Source organism: Chiloscyllium punctatum, chromosome 25 (genome assembly GCF_047496795.1).
Source record: "Chiloscyllium punctatum isolate Juve2018m chromosome 25, sChiPun1.3, whole genome shotgun sequence".
Lineage (NCBI taxonomy): Eukaryota > Metazoa > Chordata > Chondrichthyes > Orectolobiformes > Hemiscylliidae > Chiloscyllium > Chiloscyllium punctatum.
Genome location: NC_092763.1, coordinates 28,346,310 through 28,369,083, shown reverse-complemented (window position 1 = coordinate 28,369,083; position 22,774 = coordinate 28,346,310). Strand labels below are relative to the sequence as shown.

Genomic DNA, 22,774 nt, shown 5'->3' with positions numbered 1-22,774 from the left:
ACTATTCCTTTCGGCAAATAGGTGTACATGTCTGAGACCCGTTCTTCAGTGCATGTTTTTCTAACTTTGTATTCCCTCATGTTTGTTACCTCCAAGGTAACATTCACTTTTACACGCTTACATCTGTATCTCAAGACCAAGTCACACATTCTTGACTCCCATGTAATCTTAACAAATGATCTATAAGGCTTTACTTATCTCTCCACATATGGTCCCGATGCCTCAGGTAGTGACTTGATCACAAATTCAGTCTTTCTTAACAAGAAAAAAAGGACACAAAGAGAAAGCTATCATAGAGTCAGAGCAGCATGGAAACAGACCCAACCAGATATCCTAAATAAGTTTAGTCCCATTTGCCAGGCACTTGGTCAATATCCCTCTAATCCCTTCCGATTTATATACCGAACCAAATGCCTTTTAAATGTTGTAATTGTATCAGCCTCCATCACCTCCTCTGGCAGCTCAATCCATACATGCATCACCCTCTGTGTGAAAAGGATGCCACTTGGGTCTGTTTTAAATCTTTCTCTCCTCACCCTAAACCTATGCCCTCTGGTTCCAGACTCTCCCAACCCAGGGAAAGGACTTTGTCTGTTTACCCGATCCATGCCCCTCATGATTTTTTAAACCTCTATAAGGTCACCCCTCAGCCTCCAATGCTCCAGGGAAAGCAGCCCCAGTCTTTTCAGCCTCCCCTATAGCTCAAACTCTCCAACCCTGGCAACATCCTTGTGAATCTTTTCTAAATCCTTTCAAGTTTGACAACATCCTTCCTTTAGGAGGAAGACCAGAACTGCACACAATATTCCAAAAATAGCCTAACAAATGTCCTGTGCAGCTGCAACACTGACCTCCCATCTCCTATACTCAATGCTGTAATCAATAAAGGCAAGCATACCAAACACCTTCTTCACTATCCTATCTACCTGTGACTGCACTTTCAAGGAACTATGAGCCTGCATTCCAAAGTCTCTTTGTTTAGCAACACTCCCTAAGACCTTACCATTAAGTGTAGAAGTCCTACCCTGATTTGCCTTTCCAAAATGTAGCACCTCTCATTTATCTAATTTAAAATCCATCTGCCACTCCTCAGCACATTGGCCCATCTGATCAAGATCCCATTGTACTCTGAGGTAACCTTCTTCACTGTCCACTACACCTACTATTTTGGTGTCATCTGCAAACTTACTAACTATACCTCCTATGTTCACATCCAAATCATTTATATAAATGATGAAAAGTAGTGGACCCAGCACCGATCCTTGTGGCACTCCAGGCTCACAGTCACAGGCCTCCAGTCTGAGAATCAACCCTCCACCATCACCTCCTGTCTTCTACCTTCAAGCCAGTTCTTTGACATGGAATCCTTACAGTGTGGAAACAGGCCATTTGGCCCAACAAGTCCACACTAACCCACCAAAAAGTATCTCACCCAAACCCATTCCCCTACCCTAAAACTTTACCTTTCCCCTGACTAATGCACCTACCGTACACATCCCTGAACACTATGGGCAATTTAGATTAGATTACTTACAGTGTGGAAACAGGCCCTTCGGCCCAACAAGTCCACACCGACCCACCACCACCCATACCCCTACACCTAACACTATGGGCAATTTACCATGGCCAATTCACCTGACCTGCACATCTTCGGACTGTGACAGGAAACCAGAGCACCGAGAGGAAACCCACGCAGACATGGGGAGAATGTGCAAACTTCACACAGGCAGTCACCCAAGGCTGGAATCAAACCTGGGTCCCTAGCGCTATGAAGCAGCAATGCTCACCACTGAGCCACTGTGCTGTCCTCCACTGAGCTAACATGCCACCCTGTATCCAAATTCTTCTGTATTCCATGTGATCTAACCTTGCCAACTAGTCTACCTTGAGTAACCTTGTCAAACGCCATACTTAAGTCCACAGAGATCACATCCGCCACTTTGCCCTCATCAATTCTTTTTGTTACTTCAAAAACCTCAGTCAAGTTAGTGAGACATGATTTCCCATGCACAAAGCCATGCTGACTATTCCTTATATCAGTCTTGTGCTCTCATCTAAACTTCCTTTTCACGAAAATGCATTTTACCCTCAACTGCTGTTTCAACTCATTATTCTAATCTTTGTCTTCTGCCATCAGTCTCCACCCTTAACCATTTTGCCTCATCCAATTTTGCAACTTAACTATTACTACCTATCTCATTCCAGAGATCTCTGGAGGGATTTGTAGTCCATGGAAGATAATCTTATACTACTTTAAAACTGAAGCCAATCATTTCTGTCGATTCAGGCAAAGCATACTTTGTTTGTTCTTTCTCGAAGATGATCCACATTTTAAAGGAAAATTACTTGATAACTCATTCAAGATACTTGATATATCCCTATATGAATTTGTCCAAATTCAATATTCTGTTTACTCCCTTAAAGTAACTAATCTTATTTTAGGTATTGAAACCACTGAGACTGTATGCATGCACTTTATCATTTCCCAGAATCCCTTTAACTATTCTATGTTTTAGAATATCAGGGAATGTGAATCTTAGTATAATTTTTGTTATGATATGCTTAGTTGTACTCAGGCTCAGTGGTTTTGAGATTTCTGATACTCTATATGTTTAATGTTTTCACCGTAGTTCTCCAACTACTGTGATATGTTATTTAAGTATGGCTTGATGGATTGAGGGTGCCTCATCCATCACTGTGTTGCAATGTCAAAAGTCTGCAAATAGGTTAAGCCTTCATTGCCTCCAGTTTCTAAAAAAAAATTCCATTCATTCCACATGAAGCAGAATGGGTTAATTAGTATTAATCTAAAATAGATTCAAAAAAGGGGGTGGGGCCTAAACTCTTGCACATAATTACGTCATCCATTTTTCCTCTTCCTTTCAGCAAATAAGTGTGTTATAATTAATAAAGGGGAAGCCTACCTCCTTTGTTAGACTGTAATTCCTCTATCTAGTTTCTTCACATTTTAGAATATACCATCAAATAATTTTGTTCAAAGAGAATTGCATATCCAAAATTCCAGCCTCTGTTACTTGGATGCTTTCAACCCAAAGCACAATGCTCAAATCGTACCATCCTGAAGTAAAGATTCACTCATTTTAAAACAGTATTTGGAAGTTCACTCTGGCCAGAAATTGAAATTCCAAACATAGTAATTTCTGAAATTAAAATTTACCCACGATTCTTTCCTCAGTCCAGACACAAGGAGCCAATTCCAAAAGGTAAATTTGTACTAAGTTTTGCAAACCAAATTTTTGACTCAACATTTTATCGCAGATTTTTGCTTTACACAACCACTTAAAAGGACATTACGTTAACCATATATGTTCCACACTGATACAGGCACAAACTTTAAATCACCATAGATTTCCAAAATGCAAACTGACGTTAAAACATCCCTAGATCTAGAGGCCCAGGGAAGAAAAACACACAAATTGCACAATTTCATTTCAGTGTTTTTCATTCTCTTAAATATTTTCATGAATCCCATCTTTGTCGCCAAACATTTCTTGGATCACAAAGTGTATACAAATTGTTCTTCGGATTAGGTTAAAAGTAGTTAAGAGAAGACTCAACAACACAAATTTACTTAAATATAAACATTTATTAAGTAAATAAAAAGATGAAAAAGAAAGGAAATAAACAGTAAGTCTCATGCCCTTTTGCCTTTCTCAATTCTTCATGAAGTACTTGGAATTTTTTAGACATGAATAGAGTGCCGTTGTCACTAATCACGATGCTTGTAGTACCTCACTAACTGCAGTATACTCTGAGGAATCGCACTGACAGTCATTGATCCCAGCTAGTCTAACACCACACAATCTGAATTAGTCTGCAAATGACAAGATAATCAGTTAATCTCTCTATAACCCTCATTCTTTCTGTGTTAATCCCTGAATGACCCCTCACAGTCCTGGTGTTAATCTTTCTCAAATGCCTCATTCTCTGTGTTAATCTCTCTCTAACCTCAATCTCTTCCTATTAGTCTTTCTCTATCCAGCACTATCACTGTGTCAATCTCTCTCGAACACCTTGTTCACTCTGCTTTAATCTCTCACTAGCTCTTCACTTTCCAAATGTTAATCTCTCTCTAACCCCTCACACTGTCAATTTTAATCTCTAACTACTCACTATTTGTATTAATCTTTCTCTAACCCATCACTCTCTCTGTTAATCTGTCCCTAATTTCTCAGTCTCACTTCGTTAACTCCCTGTAGCCCCTCACTCTATCTCTATGTTAATCGCTTTAACCCCCACTCCCTCTGATTTAATCTCTCTCTCACTCTAATCCCTAAATTGCCCAGTGTAAATCTCTCCCTAACCCCTCACTATCTCTGTGTCTCACTCCCAGGATTGTTCATCTGGTTGTTGTCCTGAGGGACTGGGCCCACAGGAGTCTACAGGAAAAGGAGCCGAGGCCTGACTCCTTCCTGGAGAGGTTTCGGGGACCCGAACTGCGGACAGTGGTCAGCAGAGTGAGCAGCAACACTGCCCAGGAGGATGGCCAACCCCGAAAGAAAAGGCAAGTAGCTCATGAAACCTGGGAAAGTAATATAACATATACCTCTGGCCAGTCAGATGGCTCCAGGTCTCTTGCAATGAGTAGGATATTCACTGAGTGATACACAGTGTGAGGCAGGTACTGTACAGCGAGTTGCTGACCCCATCAACTAACTCCATGTTTATCTGGGAATGTGAATGGTGTGAATATTGGGCTGTTTCTGCTCACATGGAAAGGTCCTTCCACCTGTTTGATTCTGGGCTCCTGTTTGTTTTGCAGAAAGCGGTCAGTGTTTGTGCTGGACCCGGCCGACAGTGTTTATTACCTCTGGCTGACTGTCATCACCTTACCTGTCATCTATAACTGGTGCTTCCTGGTGTGCAGGTAAGGATGACATTACTGAGCAAGCATCCAGATACTCACACTGTAGCAATGGTGCTGACCAAGATTGGCACCTTCAGGCCCAGGTGAATTGTAGTGAAGTGGAACCCCATGGCAGAACACTACAGAGAGAGAGATATAGAGAGAGATTGAGAGAGACTGGCATTGGGCCTGTCGATTTTCCAACTATATGGGATTGAAACATTCAGACACAGTCAGGTGTTGGACCATTGTTTGCTCCAATATCCCAACTCATTTTCAGGTTGTAAATTGGAGCCAGTTCCCTCGTCTGAAAGACGACAAAAGTCAGGAAATTATGGTATGTATATGTGTCCACAAATGCCTCAGAGTGATGTTCAACCAAGGAATCAGTTTTCTGCAAGATGCTCGGCTACTTTTGCAGAATCTCCCAAAACTGCAGCTGTACCACTGTCATTGTGACCCCGATTAATGATAGTACTGATAGTCATTGTGACCCCGATTAATGATAGTACTGGGCAAGTCAGATCCCGGAATGAAACCTGCTTTTTGTTTTGTTAAGTTAATCACTACGGTGGTTAGTCACTGAAATACATTCACATGAGACAGCAGAGTTTGCTTCAGGACAGTAAAGATGTTCATGACATAAAAGAAGAAGATTAAGAAAGAAAAAGTAAGAAAGAAAGAAAGATTTTAAGTCACGCAGCAAAACAAAATTTCAAAACATTTTTCCTGACACTATCCATCTGAGACTGACATCCAGAAAATTGATACCACTACCTTTATTTTCCTATTTAACAGTCTCCTCACAGTTACTTTCATGTGGACTGTGAAATAATTTCATAAATACTTTCCAAATCTGCCGACATGAGCATTAAACAAACCACTGCTGAGGCCCCATGCTTCCGCCTTCAGAGTAGATGACAAGGCGGCCCTAACAACAGCGAGGGCCAACCCGACCCGGGCCATCAAAGAAGTAAAGTATGCACATGCTCAGAGAATACACAGGCTTTTTCAAGGCAGCACTGATATGTGAAGCATGTGGAAGGGTATTCAAGCCATTACTAACCACAAAGCAGCATCGCCTGCTTGTGCTGGTGGTGCTTCTCACCTGGATGAGTTGAATAACTTGAGGCACAGTTTGAGGGACAAAATGACGTGGTAGCGAGGAAGAGCATCCCCCAATCCCAATAACCATTTGTTGTGTCTTACCACGGCTGACGCAAGGAAAACCCTATGTAGAGTCAACATACGTAAGGCTGCTGGACCAGATAACATCCCTAATAGAGTGTTCAGAGGATTCTCTGATGTGCTGGCAGATGTTCTCATGGGCATCTTTAAAATCTCCCTGAGTTGCACCATTGTTCCAGCGTGTTTCAAGGCCGCTATCATTGGCCCCGTGCTGAAGATGTCTTCAGTGTCCTGCCTCAACGACTACCTCACCATTGCGAGAGGCTCATGATGAGGCATATTACGACATTGCTGCCCCCCTCACAGGACACTGCAGTTTGCGTATTGTCCCAACTGCTCAACAGATGATGCCATCTCCACCACCCTCCATCTAGCCCTTGCCCACCTGGAGAAGAAGTTCATAGACTTCAGTTCTGCATTCAACACTATCATTCCTCAGTACCTGATTGGAAAACTGAGTCTGCTGTGCATAAATAAATAAATGGTAACTGGATCCTGGACTTCCTGACTGGGAGAGCTCAGTCAGTCCGGAATGGGAATAGCATCCCCAACACCATCACACTGAGCACGTGTCCCCCCCACCCCAGGGCTGTGTGCTCAGTCCACCACTGTTCACCTTGCTGATAGACAGACAGCAATGCACAGCTCGAATCATATTATTAAGTTTGCTGGTGACACGGCAGAAGTGGGTCTCATTAGCATGAATGATGAGTCAGCATACCAAGAGGAGGTGCAGTGGCTAATGGACTGATGCAGAGCAAACAACCTGTCTCTGAACATGGACAAGACGAAAGAGATATCTGTTGACTTCAGGAAGGTATGGAGCGACCACTCTCTGCTGGACATTGACGGCTCTCCAGTGGATATAGTGAAGAGCACCAAATTCCTTGGCATCCACATGGCGGAGAATCTTACCTGTTCCCTCAACACCAGCTCTGTAGACAAGACAGTCCAGCAGCATCTCTACTTTCTGCGCAGGCTGAGGAAAGCCCACCTCCCATCCCCCAACCTCAGCACGTTCTACAGAGGGCTCATTGAGTGTACCCTGAGCTGCTACATCACTGGCTGATTCAGGAATTGCACTGTCTCGGATTGTCAGACCTACAACAGATAGTGAGGACAGCTGAGAAGATCATCGGGGGCTCTCTTCCCACCATTACAGACATTTACACCACATGCTGCAAGTACAAGGCTAACAGCAACCCCACACATCCTTCATTCAAACTCTTTTTTCTCCTGCCATCTGACAGAAGATACTGGAGCATTCAGTCTCTCACAGCCACTCTGTGCAATAGTCTCTTCCCCCAAGCCATCAGGCTCCTTAACACTGTTTGATCACACTTTACTCCATTTGCAATTTTTGGACGAGTTTTTGAATTGCTGCTAAAACAATGTTTTATTTATGATCATTCATTGTTACATTTACTAACCCATCCTTCTATACCCTCATTCAGGACATTTATAAAAATGACAAATAGCAGTAGCCCCAAAACAGATCCTTGCAGTACATCACTAATAACTGAACGAAGTCTGGATTAGAGTGGTGCTGGAAAAGCACAGCAGGTCAGGCAGCATCTGAGGAGCAGGAAAATTGACATTTTGGGCAAAAGCCCTTCATCAGGAATGGAGGCAGGGAGCCTCCAGGGTGGAGAGATAAAAGGGGGTGTGGAGGGGGGAAGCTAGGGAGAAAATAGCAAAGAGTACAATGGGTGGATGGAGGAGGGGATGACTGAACTCCAGGATGAACATTTCCCATCAACTACCACCCTCTGTCTTCTTTCAGCTAGCCAATTTCTAATCCAAACCACTAAATCACCCTCACTTCCATGCCTCCATACTTCTGTGCAATAGTCTACCATGGAAAGCCTTATCAAATACCTTACTGAAATCCATATACACCACATCAACTGCTTTACTCTCATCCATCTGTTTGGTCACCTTCTCAAAGAAATCAATAAGGTTGTGAGGCACTACCTACCCTTTGCAAAATCGTGTTAATTATCCTTAATCAACTTATTCCTCTCTAGATGATTATAAAGCCTATCTCTTATAACCTTTTCCAACACTTTACCCACAACAGAAGTAAGGCTCACAGGTCTATAATTACCAGGGTTGACTCTACCCCCCTTCTTGAACAAGTGAACAACATTTGCTATCTTCCAGTCTTCTGGCACTATTTCTGAAGACAATGACAACATAAAGATCAAAGCCAAAGGCTCTGCAATCTCTTCCCTGGTTTCCTCTTTCAAGAGCTATGCACCTGCACACAAGATCTTTTAGTTTGGCAATACTCCCCAGAACATTGCCATTAAGTGTATAAGGAGAAAGTCAGGATCGCAGATGCTGGAGATCAAAGTCGAGAGTGTAGTGCTGGAAAACCACAGTAGGTCAGGCAGCATCTGAGGAGCAGGACAATAGACGTTTCGGGCCTAAGCCTTTCATCTTGTTCAAGAAAAGGAATAGGAATAATCATGGGAATTACAGACCAGTCAGTCTTACGTTAGTGGTGGGCAAAATATTGAAGAGAATTCTGAGAGACAGGATTTATGATTATTTGGAAAACCAGAGTTTGATTAGCAGTAGTCAGTGTGGCTTTGTGAGGGGCAGATTATGCTCATAAACCTTATTGAATTCTTTGAGGATGTAACAAAACACATTGATGAAGGTAGAGCAGTGGATGTGGTGTACATGGATTTTACTAAGGCATTTGATATGGTTCTCCATGGTCAGAAAATAAGGAGGCATGGGATACAGAGAGACCAGCCTGTCTGTTTACAGAATTGGCTGGCCCATAAAAGACAGAGGGTGGTGGTACTTGGAAAGTATTCAGCCTGGAGCACGGTGAGCAGGGATCGGTTTTGGGACCTCTGCTATTTGTCATTTTTACAAATGACTTGAATGAGGAAGTGGAAGCATGGGTTAGTAAGTTTGCCAATGACACAAAGGTTGGTGCAGGGGGATTGTAGTTTGCAACAGGACATTGACAGGATGCAGAACTGGGCTGACAAGTGGCAGATGGAGTTCAACTGGAGAAGTGTGAAGTCATTCAGTTTGGAAGGTTGAATTTGAACGTAGAATACAGAATTAAAGGCAGGATTCTTGGAAGTGGGAACCGAGGGATCTTGGGGTCCCTTTCCAGAGATCCCTCAAAGTTGCCACCCAGGTTGATTGGGTTGTTAAGAAGGTGTATAGTGAGTTGGCTTTCATTAGCAGGGGAATTGAGTTTAAAAGCCGCGAGGTTATGCTGCAGCTCTATAAAGCTCTGGTTACAACTGTGTTCAGTTCTGGTCACCTCATTATAGGAAGGATGTGGAAGTTTAGAGAGGGTGCAGAGGAGATTTACTAGGATGCTGCCTGGATTGGAGGGCATGTCTTATGACGATAAGTTGAGGAAGCTAGGGATTTTCTCATTGGAGCAAAGAAGGATGAGAGGTGACTTGATAGAGGTGATGAAAGGCATAGATTGAGTGGATAGCCAGAGACTTTTCCATTGGTGGAAATGTCTATCTGGAGGGGGCACAGTTTTAAGGTAATTGGAGGAAAGTTTAGGGGAGATGTAAGAGGTAGGTTCTTTACACAGAGAGTGATCGGTGCGTGGAATGTACTGCCAACAGTGGCAGTAGAGTTACATACTGTAGAGACATTTAAGTGACTCTTGGATAGGCATATGGAAGATAGTACAATGAAGGGTATGCAGGTTAATCTGATCTTTGAGTAGGATAAAAGGCCTGCTCAATATCGAGGGGCAAAAGGCTTGTACTGTGCTGTACTGTGTTCTATGTCCTATGTCACGTTGTACAGTGAGGGAACCTTTATTGCTGTTCACTATATTCACATCCACAAAAAGCAGTGGACATGGCACCAATCCATGTGGCACACCATTGGTCACAAGCTTCCAGTTCCCGAAAAAATAGTCTCCACCACCATTCTCTGTTTTCTACTTTGAGCCAATTTTGTATCCAAATTTCCTGTATTCCATGTGAATACTGGTTAACCTTGCTAACCAGTCCATGATGGGGAACTTTGGGGTGGCATGGTGGCTCAGTGGTTAGGACTGCTGCCTCACAGCACCAGGGACCCAGAATCGATTCCAACCTCAAGTGATAAATGGATCCCTTTCGGAATTGCAGGTGGTGACCAGTGGGTACCACAAGGTTTGGTGCTGGGACCGCAGCTGTTTACAAGATACATTAATGATTTGGATGAAGGCATTAAAAGTAATATTCGCAAATTTGCTGATGACACAAATCTGGGTGGCAGGGTGAAATGTGAGGAGGATATTATGAGAATGCAGGGTGACTTGGACATGCTAGGTGAGTAGGCAGATGCATGGCAGATGCAGTTTAATCTGGATAAATGTATGGTTATCCACTTTGGTGGCAAGAACAGGAAGGCAGATTACTATCTAAATGGAGTCAAGTTAGGTAAAGGGGAAGTACAACGAGATCTAGGTGTTCATCAGTCAATGAAAGCAAGCATGCAGGTACAGCGGGAAGTGAAGAAAGCAAATGGCATGCTGGCCTTCATAACAAGAGGCATTGAGTATAGGAGCAAAGAGGTCCTTCTGCAGATGCAAAGGGCCCTAGTGAGACCGCACCTGGAGTATTGTGTGCAGTTTTGGTCTCCAAATTTGAGGAAGGACATTCTGGCTATTGAGGGAGTGCAATGTAGGTTCACGAGGTCAATTCCCGGAATGGCAGGACTATCATATGTTTAAAGATTGGAGCGACTGGGCTTGTATACACTAATTTAGAAAGATGGGAGGAGAAGTGATTGAGACATATAAGATTGTTAAAGGATTGGACACTCTGGAGGCAGGAAGCATGTTTCCGCTGATGGGTGAGTCCAGAACCAGAGGACACAGTTTAAAAGTAGGGGGTAGGCCATTTAGAACAGAGTTGAGGAGAAACCTCTTCACCCAGAGAGTGGTGGATATATGGAATACTCTGCCCCAGAAGGCAGTGGAGGCCAAGTCTTTCAAGAAAGAGATGGATTGAGCTCTTAAAGATAATGGAATCAAGGGTTATGGGGATAAGGCAGGAACAGGATGCTGATTGTGGATGATCAGCCATGATCATAATGAATGGTGGTACTGACTCGAAGGGCTGAATGGCCTACTCCTGCACCTATTGCCTGTTGTCTATTGACTGTCTGAAGAGTAGAAAGCTGAATATTAGTTAAATGAAGAAAGACTGCAGAAAGCTGTCCTTTTCTTAAATCACAAAAAAGCTTGCATCCATTTTTAGTGGGTTAATAGGGAAGACAAAAAGGATGTTAGCCTTTATTTCAAAGGAATAGGATATCAGAGGGAGGTTCTGCTAACACTGTACAATGCACTAGTCAAACCACAGCTTGAATAGTGTGAACATTTTTGGGTTCTTTTCCCAGGCAAGGTATTGGAGGCAGTCTGAAGAAGGTTCACATGATGATAGCAGGTATGAAGCGACTGTTTTATGAGCAGGGCATGTTCCTGTTGGAGTTTAAAAGAATGAGAGATAACCATATTGGAACATACAAGGTTCTAAGAGGACTTGACAGATTCGATGTGGAGAGGTTGTTTCCTCTTATGGGAGAGCCTTGAACCAGAGGCAATGATCTCAGAATAAGGGTCTCCACGTTTAAGACAGAAATTAGGAGAAATTTCTTCTCAGAGGATATTGAATCTAAAATTCTTTACTACACTGAGGCTGGGCCATTAAGTGTGTTCAAGGCTGTGACAAAAAGATTTTTAATCAATAGGGGAATCAAGGGTTATGGATAAAAGGCAAGAACGTGGAGTTGAGGCATATCATATCAGCCATGATATAACTGAATGCAGAGCAATTCGATGGGCTGACTTGCCTACTTCTGCTTCTATGTCTAATAGTTTCATTGCATGAATTGTGTGTCTATACGTGTGATTCCATGGTAACCCCAGAGTTGTTTTGACAGGTGGAGGAGAGAATCTATTTGGGAGGGAGGCAAACATTCAGTCCTCTGACAGGTTAAATGTTTGCTTTTACGTTCTCAGAGCTTTTCAGCATTTTGGGCCAGTGCCTGTGAAGCAGCCACACTGGCTGGCACCAGGCTGGAGTTGGCTCAAGTGACTCTACAGAACAGTTACAGATAAAGGTGTATTGGGGGTTAAACTGAAAGGGCATTGTTTAGATTAGATTAGATTCCCCACAGTGTGGAAACAGGCCCTTCGGCCCAACCAGTCCACACTGACCCTCCAAAGAGTAACCCACCCAGACCCATTTCCGTCTGACTAATGCACCTAACACTATGGGCAATTTAGCATGGCCAGTTCACCTGACCTGTACACCTTGGACTATGGGAGGAAACCGGAGCACCCGGAAGAAACTCACGCAGACACGGGGAGAATGTGCAAACTCCACACAGACAGTCGTCCAAGGCTGGAATTGAACCTGGGTCCCTGGTGCTGTGAGGCAGCAATGCTAACCACTGAGCCACCGTATTGGATTAATGCCAAAAAGATCCTGAGGAATAGAGGTGGACAACTAGGAGACAGGAGAAGAGTCACACTGATAGGGGCAAGCGGCACCATGAAGGAAGGAATTGCACACGAAGAGTTGGCAACACAATGGGATCATGAGGCAAGCTGGTGAAGGGGAAAGGCAGGACAGGACAGAATGGGAGAAGATGTAATGGCCAGGCTGAAGGTGGGCTTGGGAAAGGCAATGGATGTGGGTTGAAAGGGAAGTTCAGGAAGGTCAAGGGAAATGGTGAATGGGGTCCCAATGACTGGGGAGATTGAAACATGGCAGACGTGATAGCAGAGGAAAGAAGACCTTTGGGAGGAAGAGTGTGGCTGAGAGGGGGAGGATTTAAGGATGAAGAAATTGGAAAGAAAAATAAATTCAAAGGAGGTTGTATCCATGCAGTGCCCATGCAGCGCCCATGCAGCATTCTTGTCTTCTGGCAAATCCATATCGAGTCCCTCAGTGAGAATGTACAGCAGAAAGAGGAAGGGGCCTAAACTCTCTTTGCATAAGTTCTTCACAGCACTAAGCGCAACTATGTGTGAAGTGAGGAGAAACAAAACATAACACACTGCATGAGTGCTTAGTAAGGATTTCAGGCTGAAATGAAGCATTGACTGCAGTAAAAAGGCTCCTATGGGGTGGGGAGAGAGAGAGAGAGAGTGTAGGGGTTGGGGTGGGGGGGAGGTGTACCAAAATGGGGTGATATAGAGAGAGGGATAACACCTGGAGGGAATATCCCAAGAAGGGGCATCACAAGTGAACTATACTGAGAGGCGTTGTACCGACAAAGGACATACTGAGAGAGGGTGTACTGAGAATGGGGTTTACGGGGAGAAGATGCACTTTGAGACGGTATGTTTGTGACATTGCAGCTCCCTGCAGATGTGTGTACTGCGGTGTTGGGGATATCTTCACATGACTCAGGACACTGTCACTACATCTGTCACCTCGTGCAGGCAGATTTACAATTGCTTAGCTTGGGAGGCAGCACGATGCCTGTGACACTGAAAATCACAGCAACAATGAACCTCCTCACCACTAACTCCTTTCAAACCACAGCTAGAGAGCTGTGTGGTATCTCCTGATAGGGAGCTTACTGTGTACTTACTGAATTATAGGAATGCAGGACAGTTTGTCCAATTCACCATGGACTGACCAGCCGAAAGAATCAGGCTTACAGTCATCCTGGAGGTCAAAGGGCCAGCAGCTGCTCATGTAATACTCAGAGCACCTTGGCATCACCCAGATTCCTGATCAGGAAACAATTTCATTTCTCTGTGGCCCACATCTCATGAGTGAACAAAAGTAAAACTTGTTAATGTTGTATTTGATTCTCTCATCCAGTCATGGCCTACCACACAGAATGAGGCCTATTCATGGCCACTCTCAGTTCCCTGTCTGTCAACAAATTCTCAATCCATGTCAATATATTACGTCCTATTAACTTTGTCCACCATCCTCTTATGAGAAATTTTATCAAAAGCTTGCTGAAAATTCAAATACACCAGATTCACAGGTTCTCCTTTATCTTAGTACATCCTCAGATAAAGAATCTGTTAGATTTGTTAAGCATGTTTTTTTTTGCCTTTCATAAGCCCATTTGTCCAATCCTGTTTATATTTTGCAAATGTTCTGTTATTGTTCTTTTATAATAGACTCATGCATTTTCCCCATTACTGACGTGGGGCTAACTGGTCGATACTTGTTTTCTTTCCTCTGTCCATTAACTTTTAAATAGTGAAGTTACATTTTTCACTCTCCAGTTTGTAAGAATTGCTCTAAAATCTATAGTATTCTGGAAAATGACCACTAATACATCCAGTATTTCCAGGGCCTCTTCTTTTGATATTCTGGGATGCCTTGGGGATTTGTCAGGCTTTAACTACCTTACTTTCCTCAGCACAATTTTCTTACTGATACTGATTTTTATTAATTGCACCTTCTCCACCCTTGTTTCCCTACAATTTCTGGGAGGCAATTTGTGCTCTCTGTTGTGAAGACAGAACCAAAGTTTGCCTGTACAGAATATGGGTATGCGCCATCTGAGGCAATAAGGGTTCTGAAGGAGCAGTGTTTCTGCTTCATCAAAGTTAGTCAGTGAAGGACAATAGGTCGTGATATATGTGTGACTGATATGTCTGTGATACAAATGATTAACTTGTCTTTCCCTATGTGGTTTTGTGTGTGATTAACATGTGTTTCTCAGTATGTTTTGGTGTGATTAATGTTTGGCGAATTTCCTAACGTGTGTGATTAACATGGTTTTCAGTGTGTTTCTGTGCACGATTAGCACACATTAAAAACTGAAAGCACCTGCTGTAAATCAGAAACAAAAACAGAAGTTCAACAGGTCCAGCAGCATCTTTAAAGAGAAATCAAAGTTAATGTTTCATGTCCAGTGACCCTTCCTCAAGTTCTAATTTCTCTTCACAGACGCAGCCAGACCTGCTAACCTTTTCCAGCAACTTGTTTTTGATCACAGTTAGCGCATGCTACCCAGGGTGTTTCTGTGATTTTAGGTTAAAGCACATGTTTTTCTTTTTCCCACAGGGCTTGCTTTGACTCTCTCCAGATGCAACATCTTACAATTTGGTTGACTATTGATTACATTTCAGATGTCATTTATATTCTCGACGTCTTTGTCAGACTCAGAACAGGTTTGTGCTTGTAGTTTTGTACCACCAATCACTTCCTACACTCTTGTTGCTTTGTGGTGTCACACATTTCCATCAGTTAGAGCTGTCCACTATAAATACTGCTTAGTGAGTGGGGTACTATCGTGTTGAGAATGGCATTGAGGATACTGTAATACTGAAAATATCCTCACAGTGACAGTGAGGATACAACAATGTCAACAATGACTGTTGGGATACTGCATTCAAACAGTAATGGTAGGAATACTGCAGTGTCCTTAATGACAGTGCGATGTTTCAACGTTGTCTGTAACGGTGTGATATTGCAGTGCCGTGAGTGACTGTGCAATATTGCAGTATCAACAGAGATAGTGGGACACTGCATTGGCATCAGTGACATTGAGATACTGAAATATTATAAGTGACTGTGAGGACACTAGAGTGTCAAAGGTACAGTGATAGTCCAGTGTCAACAGTGACAGTGAGAATAATGGTGCTGAGGAAAGTACTGTTAGAATTCACTAGCAGTGAATTGAGGGGTGCATAGGTTAAGCCATTTTATTTTACATTAGGATTAATCTTCGGCCCAACATCGTGGGCCAAAGGGCCTGTTCTGTGCTGTACTTTTCTATGTTCAAAGCTGACAAATCCCCCAGGCCTGATAATCTACATCCCAGAATACTAAAGGAAGAGGCCCTGAAAATATTGGATGCATAAGTGGTCATTTTCCAGAATTTTCTCGATTCACTCCAATCCAGGCAACATCTTGCTGAACCTCTTCTGCACCCTTTCCAAAACCTCCACATACTTCATATAGTGCAGCAACCAGAATTGTATACAGTACTCCAAATGCAGCCTAACTAAAGCCTCATGCAGTTGCAACATGACTTGGCATCTTTTATACACGATGCTCTAATTAATGAAGGCAAGTATGCCATGTGCCTTCTTTACCATCTGTCGACAGTGACAGTAGAGATACTGTAGTGTTGATAATTGCAGGCTTCGAGTTATAAATAGCTGAATCATGGATTTTGTTCTTTTTTAATGGGATGTGAATCATAGTTTGGGCCAGAATGTATTGCCCATCCCTAGGTGTCCCAGAGAAAGTGATGATGAGCTGCCTTCTTAAACTACTACAGTCCATGTGTTGTAGTTATTCCCACAATGTAATTCAAGTCAGAGTTCTAGAATCTCGCATCTATTGACCGTGACGGAACAACACTATATTTCCAAGTCAGGATGGCGAATGGCTTTTCGGGAAACTTGCAGATAGTGTTGTTCCTATGTATCTAGCATCTTTCTAGATCAAAGTGATTGTGAGTTTGAAAGGTGCTGTCTAAGGATATTTGGTGATGTTCTGCAATGCACAGTGTGAATGGTCCGCCCTGCTGCTACTGTACTGGAATTTTAATCAAGAGACCAGGCTAATGTTATGGAGGCATGGGTTCAAATCCCTATTGTAGCAGCTGGTAGAATTTAAAATTTAATCCATAAAAACCCTTGTTTGAAAGTTCAACTTGTTTGTAGTTACCACCGCAGATTATTATAAAAACCCATCTGATTCACTAATGCTCTCTAGGAAAGAAAATCTGCCATCTTTGCTTTTTTTTGGCCTATGAATTCCAGGCTCACAACAATATGGGCTCATCAGCCACTCTATACCAAACCACTGCAAAGTATATAAAAGAAAGAGATTGTGCTGGAACTTCATAAACCAATGGTCAGCAATCAGCTAGAGCATTTTCAATTATCTTGGAGAAGATGGAACTAGAGGAGATGTAATTAGTTAAGAAAGGTTACAGAGGAGATGAGAACATAGGAACATGAGCACTCTGAAGAGTGAACGGTGCAGAACATCAAACAGACACTGAACAAGTTGGTGGAGTGGGCAGAGAGGCGGCAGGTAGACAAATGTGAGATTATTCATGTTGGTACAAATAACTGGAGGGTTAGTACAAAATAGAGGATATTATTCTAAAGGGGAACAGAGAAATCTTGGTTTATTTTTACATAAATCATTAAAAGTAGAGTCAAGTAGAGAGAACTATTAATAAAACATACAGTATTCCAGGTATCATAAATATGGGCAAAAAGTACATAGGTAGGGAGGTTATGATGAATTTAAATAAAAACAGAAGTACTGGAGAAACTCAGCAGGCCTGGCACCATCCATGAAGAGAGAAACAAACAATTGAGACTCATCTCAAGTAGCTTCTGGCTGAAGTTTCAGTTTTCGAGTTTTGAATCTACCCAGGGTCATAGGTGTTTCTGTGATGTGCAATGCTCCTCAGACATCACATTCTGAAATCCATACTCAATGCCGTGTGTCGCCATATACACATGCTGGACCTCAGTATCCATCAGTGCCGCCTTGTGCTGGCTCAGAGCTGCCCTGACTCCAGTTCCATTTCAATTTCCAGCTTTTTCGACACTCAAGCAAAAAAGAAAATCTTCCTTTCATGCATTAAGCAACACAAGCTTCAACAACTCAGAGATACCTAAGCCCATCTGGAACCTAACCCCGTCTCTCTGACTCCATCCCCTCTTCTAACCTACCACCTGTTAGATGTTTGCTATTCCCAATGACCTTCTGTTCTCTGATGCTGAACATTCTGTAAGTCTTAGTTTTGTCTCTCTGTGCCCTCCACCTCAATGAATTTCAGCCACAACATGATGTTGAGCTATTCTTCGTCCACCTTTGTGCCCATTTCTTTGGACAATGTAACACAAAACTATGTACCTGACCCTTGAGGTCTCTGTGTTTGACAACACTATTCTTCTTAAAATAATCTCTCAGTATCCAAACAAGTTCACATCCCCTGTTCCATCCTACGTTTCATTGTCACTGGTGATTAGAAGACAAAAAGCTAATTTCAGCCAGATTGAAATCCTGTATTACCCAGCAATTGTTCCGAGAGGTATTATTTATTATCCGTTCAGTAATTTTATCACAGTGCCCAACATAGGAATGTGAATAGATCATTTAGCTCCTTGAATCAATCATGGTTCATCTGTAATCATACACCATATATTCCCCATTTCCCATTATGTCTCATGAACTTTAACTTGCTAAAGTCTATCAATTTTGGATCTAGGTAAGATTCGAGATACTGGGCTTGCTCTCCTTGGACCAGAGAAGATTAAGAGGTGACCTTATTGAGGTGTTCAAAATTATGAACAATTTCGACAGGGTAAAGAAGAATATTCTATTTCTACAAAGTAGTATGTCAGTAACATGAGGTCACAATTTCAAGTTTGTCAGCAAGAGAGCTATGGCATGAGGAGCAACATCTTTCAAGTTATTAGGTTTTGGATGTGCTGCCTGGAAGAATGGAGGGGGTGGATTCCATAGGAGGTTTCAAAAGGGAGCAGGTTATATCAATAGAATCCCTACAGTGTGGAAATAGGCCATTTGACCAGACAAGTCCAAACCAACTTGCCGAAGAGTATTCCACCTCGACCCATTTTCCTACCCTATTACTTTACATCACCCTTGACTAACGAACCTAACCTACACATCCTTGAACACTATGGGTAATTTAGCTTGGCCAATGCACTGAAAGTGCACATCTTTGAACTGTGGGAAGAAACCAGATCAACCAGAGGAAAACCATGCAGACATGGGGAGAACGTGCAAACTCCACACAGACTTTATTCCAAGGCTGGAATCGAACCTGGGTCCCTGGCGCTGGGAGGCAGCAGTACTAACCACTTAGTCACCATGCATCCCATATATTTGAAAGGGATGAAGTTAGACGGCTATGGAGATAAGGGTAGGGTGTGGGAATAGTTGAGTAGCTCTTTTGGAAGCTTGTACAAACATGATGAGTCAAATGGTCTCCTTCTGTACTGTAAAATTCTACAATTCTATGACAAGAATCCACTCTCAACCCCACAAATCCTTTCAACAGTCTTCAACACTTTCTTTCCACATGGACTCCTACATTTCTCCCACACTCGATATGTTAATTGAGCACTGTCAAAGTGACATCAGTTGCCTACATTTCTCTACCCCTCCCCCCCACTCACCCATTCAATACATGTCTCCTTTTGAACTGTGCTCTCAGATTCGACCCTGACTTTGTCTTCAAACCTGCTGCTATTGTCTTGCATACTGACCGCTACATTGCAGAGGCTGAGCGCCAGCTCTTGGACACCTCCTCCTATCTCCCCCAGACAATGACCCCACCATCGAATATCAGGCCACTGTGTTTACAATGGTTACTGATCTTTTCTTTTTTCAGTATCTCACACCAACAGCCTCCCAGCTCATAGTTTCCCCAACCCTATCCAGCCCATATCCACAGACAGAACTGCCCAGGCAGATACATTGTTTCAGTCTGCTCCTACCTCACGGACCTTAATTTTGCTTATCGCGACTCAAATTTTTTTCTCCGGTTCCTTCCCACTTGCATCTGCAATTCTTCAGATGTTTTATATTGGTTTCAAAATTTCTAGTTTGTGGGCTCCAGCCCTTTAGTCCTACTCAGTTCCCTCCCCATAACGCTTTCTCCAGTACATTGATGGCACCATTGGTGCTGCTTCTCTCTCTCATCCAGAATTGGAAAAGTTTACAAATTTTTCTTCTATGTTCAGTCTTGCTGTCACCTTCATCTGGTCCATCTCTGACTTCTCCCTTCCCTTCTTGGCTATTGCTGTTCCGTTCCTAAGGATAGGTTGGTTACAAATATCCACCATAAATCCACTGACTCCCTTAATTATCTTGACTACATATCCTCACACCTTGCTTCCTATGAAGACTTGATATTGCACTTTCCCAGTTTCTCCATCTCTGTTGTATGTATTTCTGGTGATGCTAACTGACCACCAGTCTTCCCAACCAAGGATGCCCCATCACCCTAACCCTGCAAAATAGTTGACAGGGCCCTCAGCTGTGTCCAATCATCTCCCGCATTTTTGCCCTCACTCCTTCTATTCTCTCCCACAACAATTCCCTCACCCCGTCCTTAATTACCATCCCACCAACATCCACATCTAAAGGACTATAAACCACCAATATTGCCACCTCCAGCGTGTTGTCACTACCACACACATACTCTCCTCCTCTCCTTTGTTAGAACTTCATAGGGACCATTCCCTCCAGGACACTCTGATTGACTCCTCCTCCATTCCTAAAATTACCCCATGGCACCTTCCCAAGTAATCGTAGAAGGTGTAAGTCTTGCCCATTTACTTCTTCGATCTGCTCTTTACAAGGCTCCAGACATACCTTCTAGGTGAAGTAGCAATTTACCTGTACTTCACTTGTTCTAGCCTACTGTATTCACTGCTCACAATATGGCATCTTTGACACTGGGGAGACAAAATGCAGACTGGATGACTGCTTTGCACAACACCCATGCTTGGTCTCTAAGAGTGACCCTGAGTGTACAGTTACCTGCCAATTCAATACATCACTCAACATTTTTGTCGCAGGTCTGCTGCATTGTTTCAGCAAGCCTCAGCACAAGCTTAAAGAACAACATCTCACCTTCTACTTGGGTACCCTACAGCCACTAGCACTCAATATCGAGCCCAATAACTCTGGTACCTGATTCCATACTTCCATATTCTTTTACTTACCTCAAACCCAGTCTTGTCATGGCATGGGTTGTTTTTAGCACAACCAACCCATTCTCTCCCACTCACAGCTCTCAATTTCACTTATTCAGCTTCTCTTCTGTCCTGGTCTGCAAACAATAATCTCTTTGCCTGCCTACCTTTTTCATATTTCTCTCTGTCTCTCTCTCTCTGAGGTCTATCTCCATCTGTCTACTACTAGCATAAATACTACTTTTTCCTAGCTGCTAATAGTTCTGATGAAGACTCATGGCATTTAAACATTAACTCTGCTTTCTCTCCACTGATGTTGCCAGACTTGTAGAGTTTTGACAGCAATTTGTTTTTCAGATTTCCAGCATCTCCAATTCTTAGTTTTATGAAAGAGCTCCTCTTCAGAATTCTGAAGAGGAATCAGACCAGACTCAAAATGTTAACTCTGTTTCTCTCACCACAGATGCTGTCAGACCTGCTGGGTTTCTCCAGCATTCTTGTTTTAGGTTCAGATCTCCAACATTTGCACTATTTTGCTTTTCTGATTATGCAGCACTTTAATAGGTGCAATAGAATCATGTAGCATGGTAACAGACCCTTCAGTCCAATTCATCCATGTAGACCAGAACTTCCCAATCTGGTTGGATTAAAAGATGAATTGCTCAACCTCCTCGCGGGAGCACGAGGTGGCGCCAATGCAGTCATCAATGTAGCGGAGGAAGAGGTGGGGAGTGGTGCCGGTGTAATTACGGAAGAGTTGGGCGCCTCCTAGCAGAGCGCTTTAGGGAACATCTCCGAGACACTCGCACCAATCAACCAAACCGCCCCGTGGCCCAACATTTCAACTCCCCCTCCCAATCTGTCGAGGACATGGAGGTCCTGGGCCTCCTTCACCGCTGCTCCCTCACCACCAGACGCCTGGAGGAAGAACACCTCATCTTCCGCCTCGGAACACTTCAACCCCAGGGCATCAATGTGGACTTCAACAGCTTCCTCATTTCCCCTTCCCCCACCTCATCCTAGTTTCAAACTTCCAGTTCAGCACTGTCCCCATGACTTGTCCGGACTTGTCCTACCTGCCTAGCTCATTTTCCACCTATCCACTCCACCCTCCCCTCCCTGACCTATCACCTTCACCTCCTCCCCCACTTACCCATTGTACTCTATGCTACTCTCCCCCCACCCCCACCCTCCTCTAGCTTATCTCTCCACGCTTCAGGCTCACTGCCTTTATTCCTGATGAAGGGCTTTTGCCCGAAACGTCAATTTCGCTGCTCATTGGATGCTGCCTGAACTGTTGTGCTCTTCCAGCAGCACTAATCCAGAACTTCCCAATCTGGTGTAGTCCCCTGTGCATATCCCTCTAAACCCTTCCTATTCATATGCCCAAACAGATGCCTTCTAAATGTTGTATTTGAAACTGCCTCCTTCACTTTTTCTGGCAGCTCGTTCCATACACGTACCACCTCTGCATGAAAAAGTTACCCTTCAAGTCCTTCTTAAATCTTGCCCCTCTCTTCTTAAACCTATGTCCTCTAATGGGTATCATGTATAGTCTGGAAGCCACACTGTGGGAGAGATGAGAATGCAGAAGAGGTTTATGATGAAGGCCCATAAAAGAGGAACTTCAGTTATGAAGGAAGATTGGAAAATTTTGGAACTTTAGCCTGAACTTCTTTATTAATATCTCAGTACAAGCCCTGTCAAGCCTTCCAGCCCAGTTGACCCTGCAAAGTCAAAATTGGGAGAGCTACAACCTGACAGTCATACTCACAGAATCATACCTTCTTGACAATATCCCAGATGAAACGTCAACTTTCCTGCTCCTTGGATGCTGCCTGGCTGCTGTGCATTTCCAGTACTACAATCTTCGACAGTATCCCAGACACCACCATAATCATTCTTAGATATGACCCATCTCATGGACGGATCCAGCAGTGGTGACAGCACAGTGGTGTACAATGGGGAGGGAATTGCCTGGGAGTCTTCAACATTGACTCCAGACCTCCTGAAGTCTCAGGTTCTAACATAGGTTAGAAAATCTCCTT

At 43.3% G+C, this 22,774-nt stretch overlaps 1 protein-coding gene across 1 annotated transcript in view; it reads left to right on the top strand.

The window, feature by feature from the left end:
• Positions 1–22,774, top strand: part of LOC140495632 (cyclic nucleotide-gated channel alpha-2-like) — a 34,262-nt gene that overhangs the window by 8,017 nt on the left and 3,471 nt on the right. Inside the window, exons 3-5 of the mRNA XM_072594625.1 lie at positions 4,355–4,529; positions 4,788–4,888; positions 15,091–15,197. Of these exons, the coding sequence (XP_072450726.1) occupies positions 4,355–4,529; positions 4,788–4,888; positions 15,091–15,197 (383 nt within the window). The remainder of the gene's footprint in view (positions 1–4,354; positions 4,530–4,787; positions 4,889–15,090; positions 15,198–22,774) is intronic.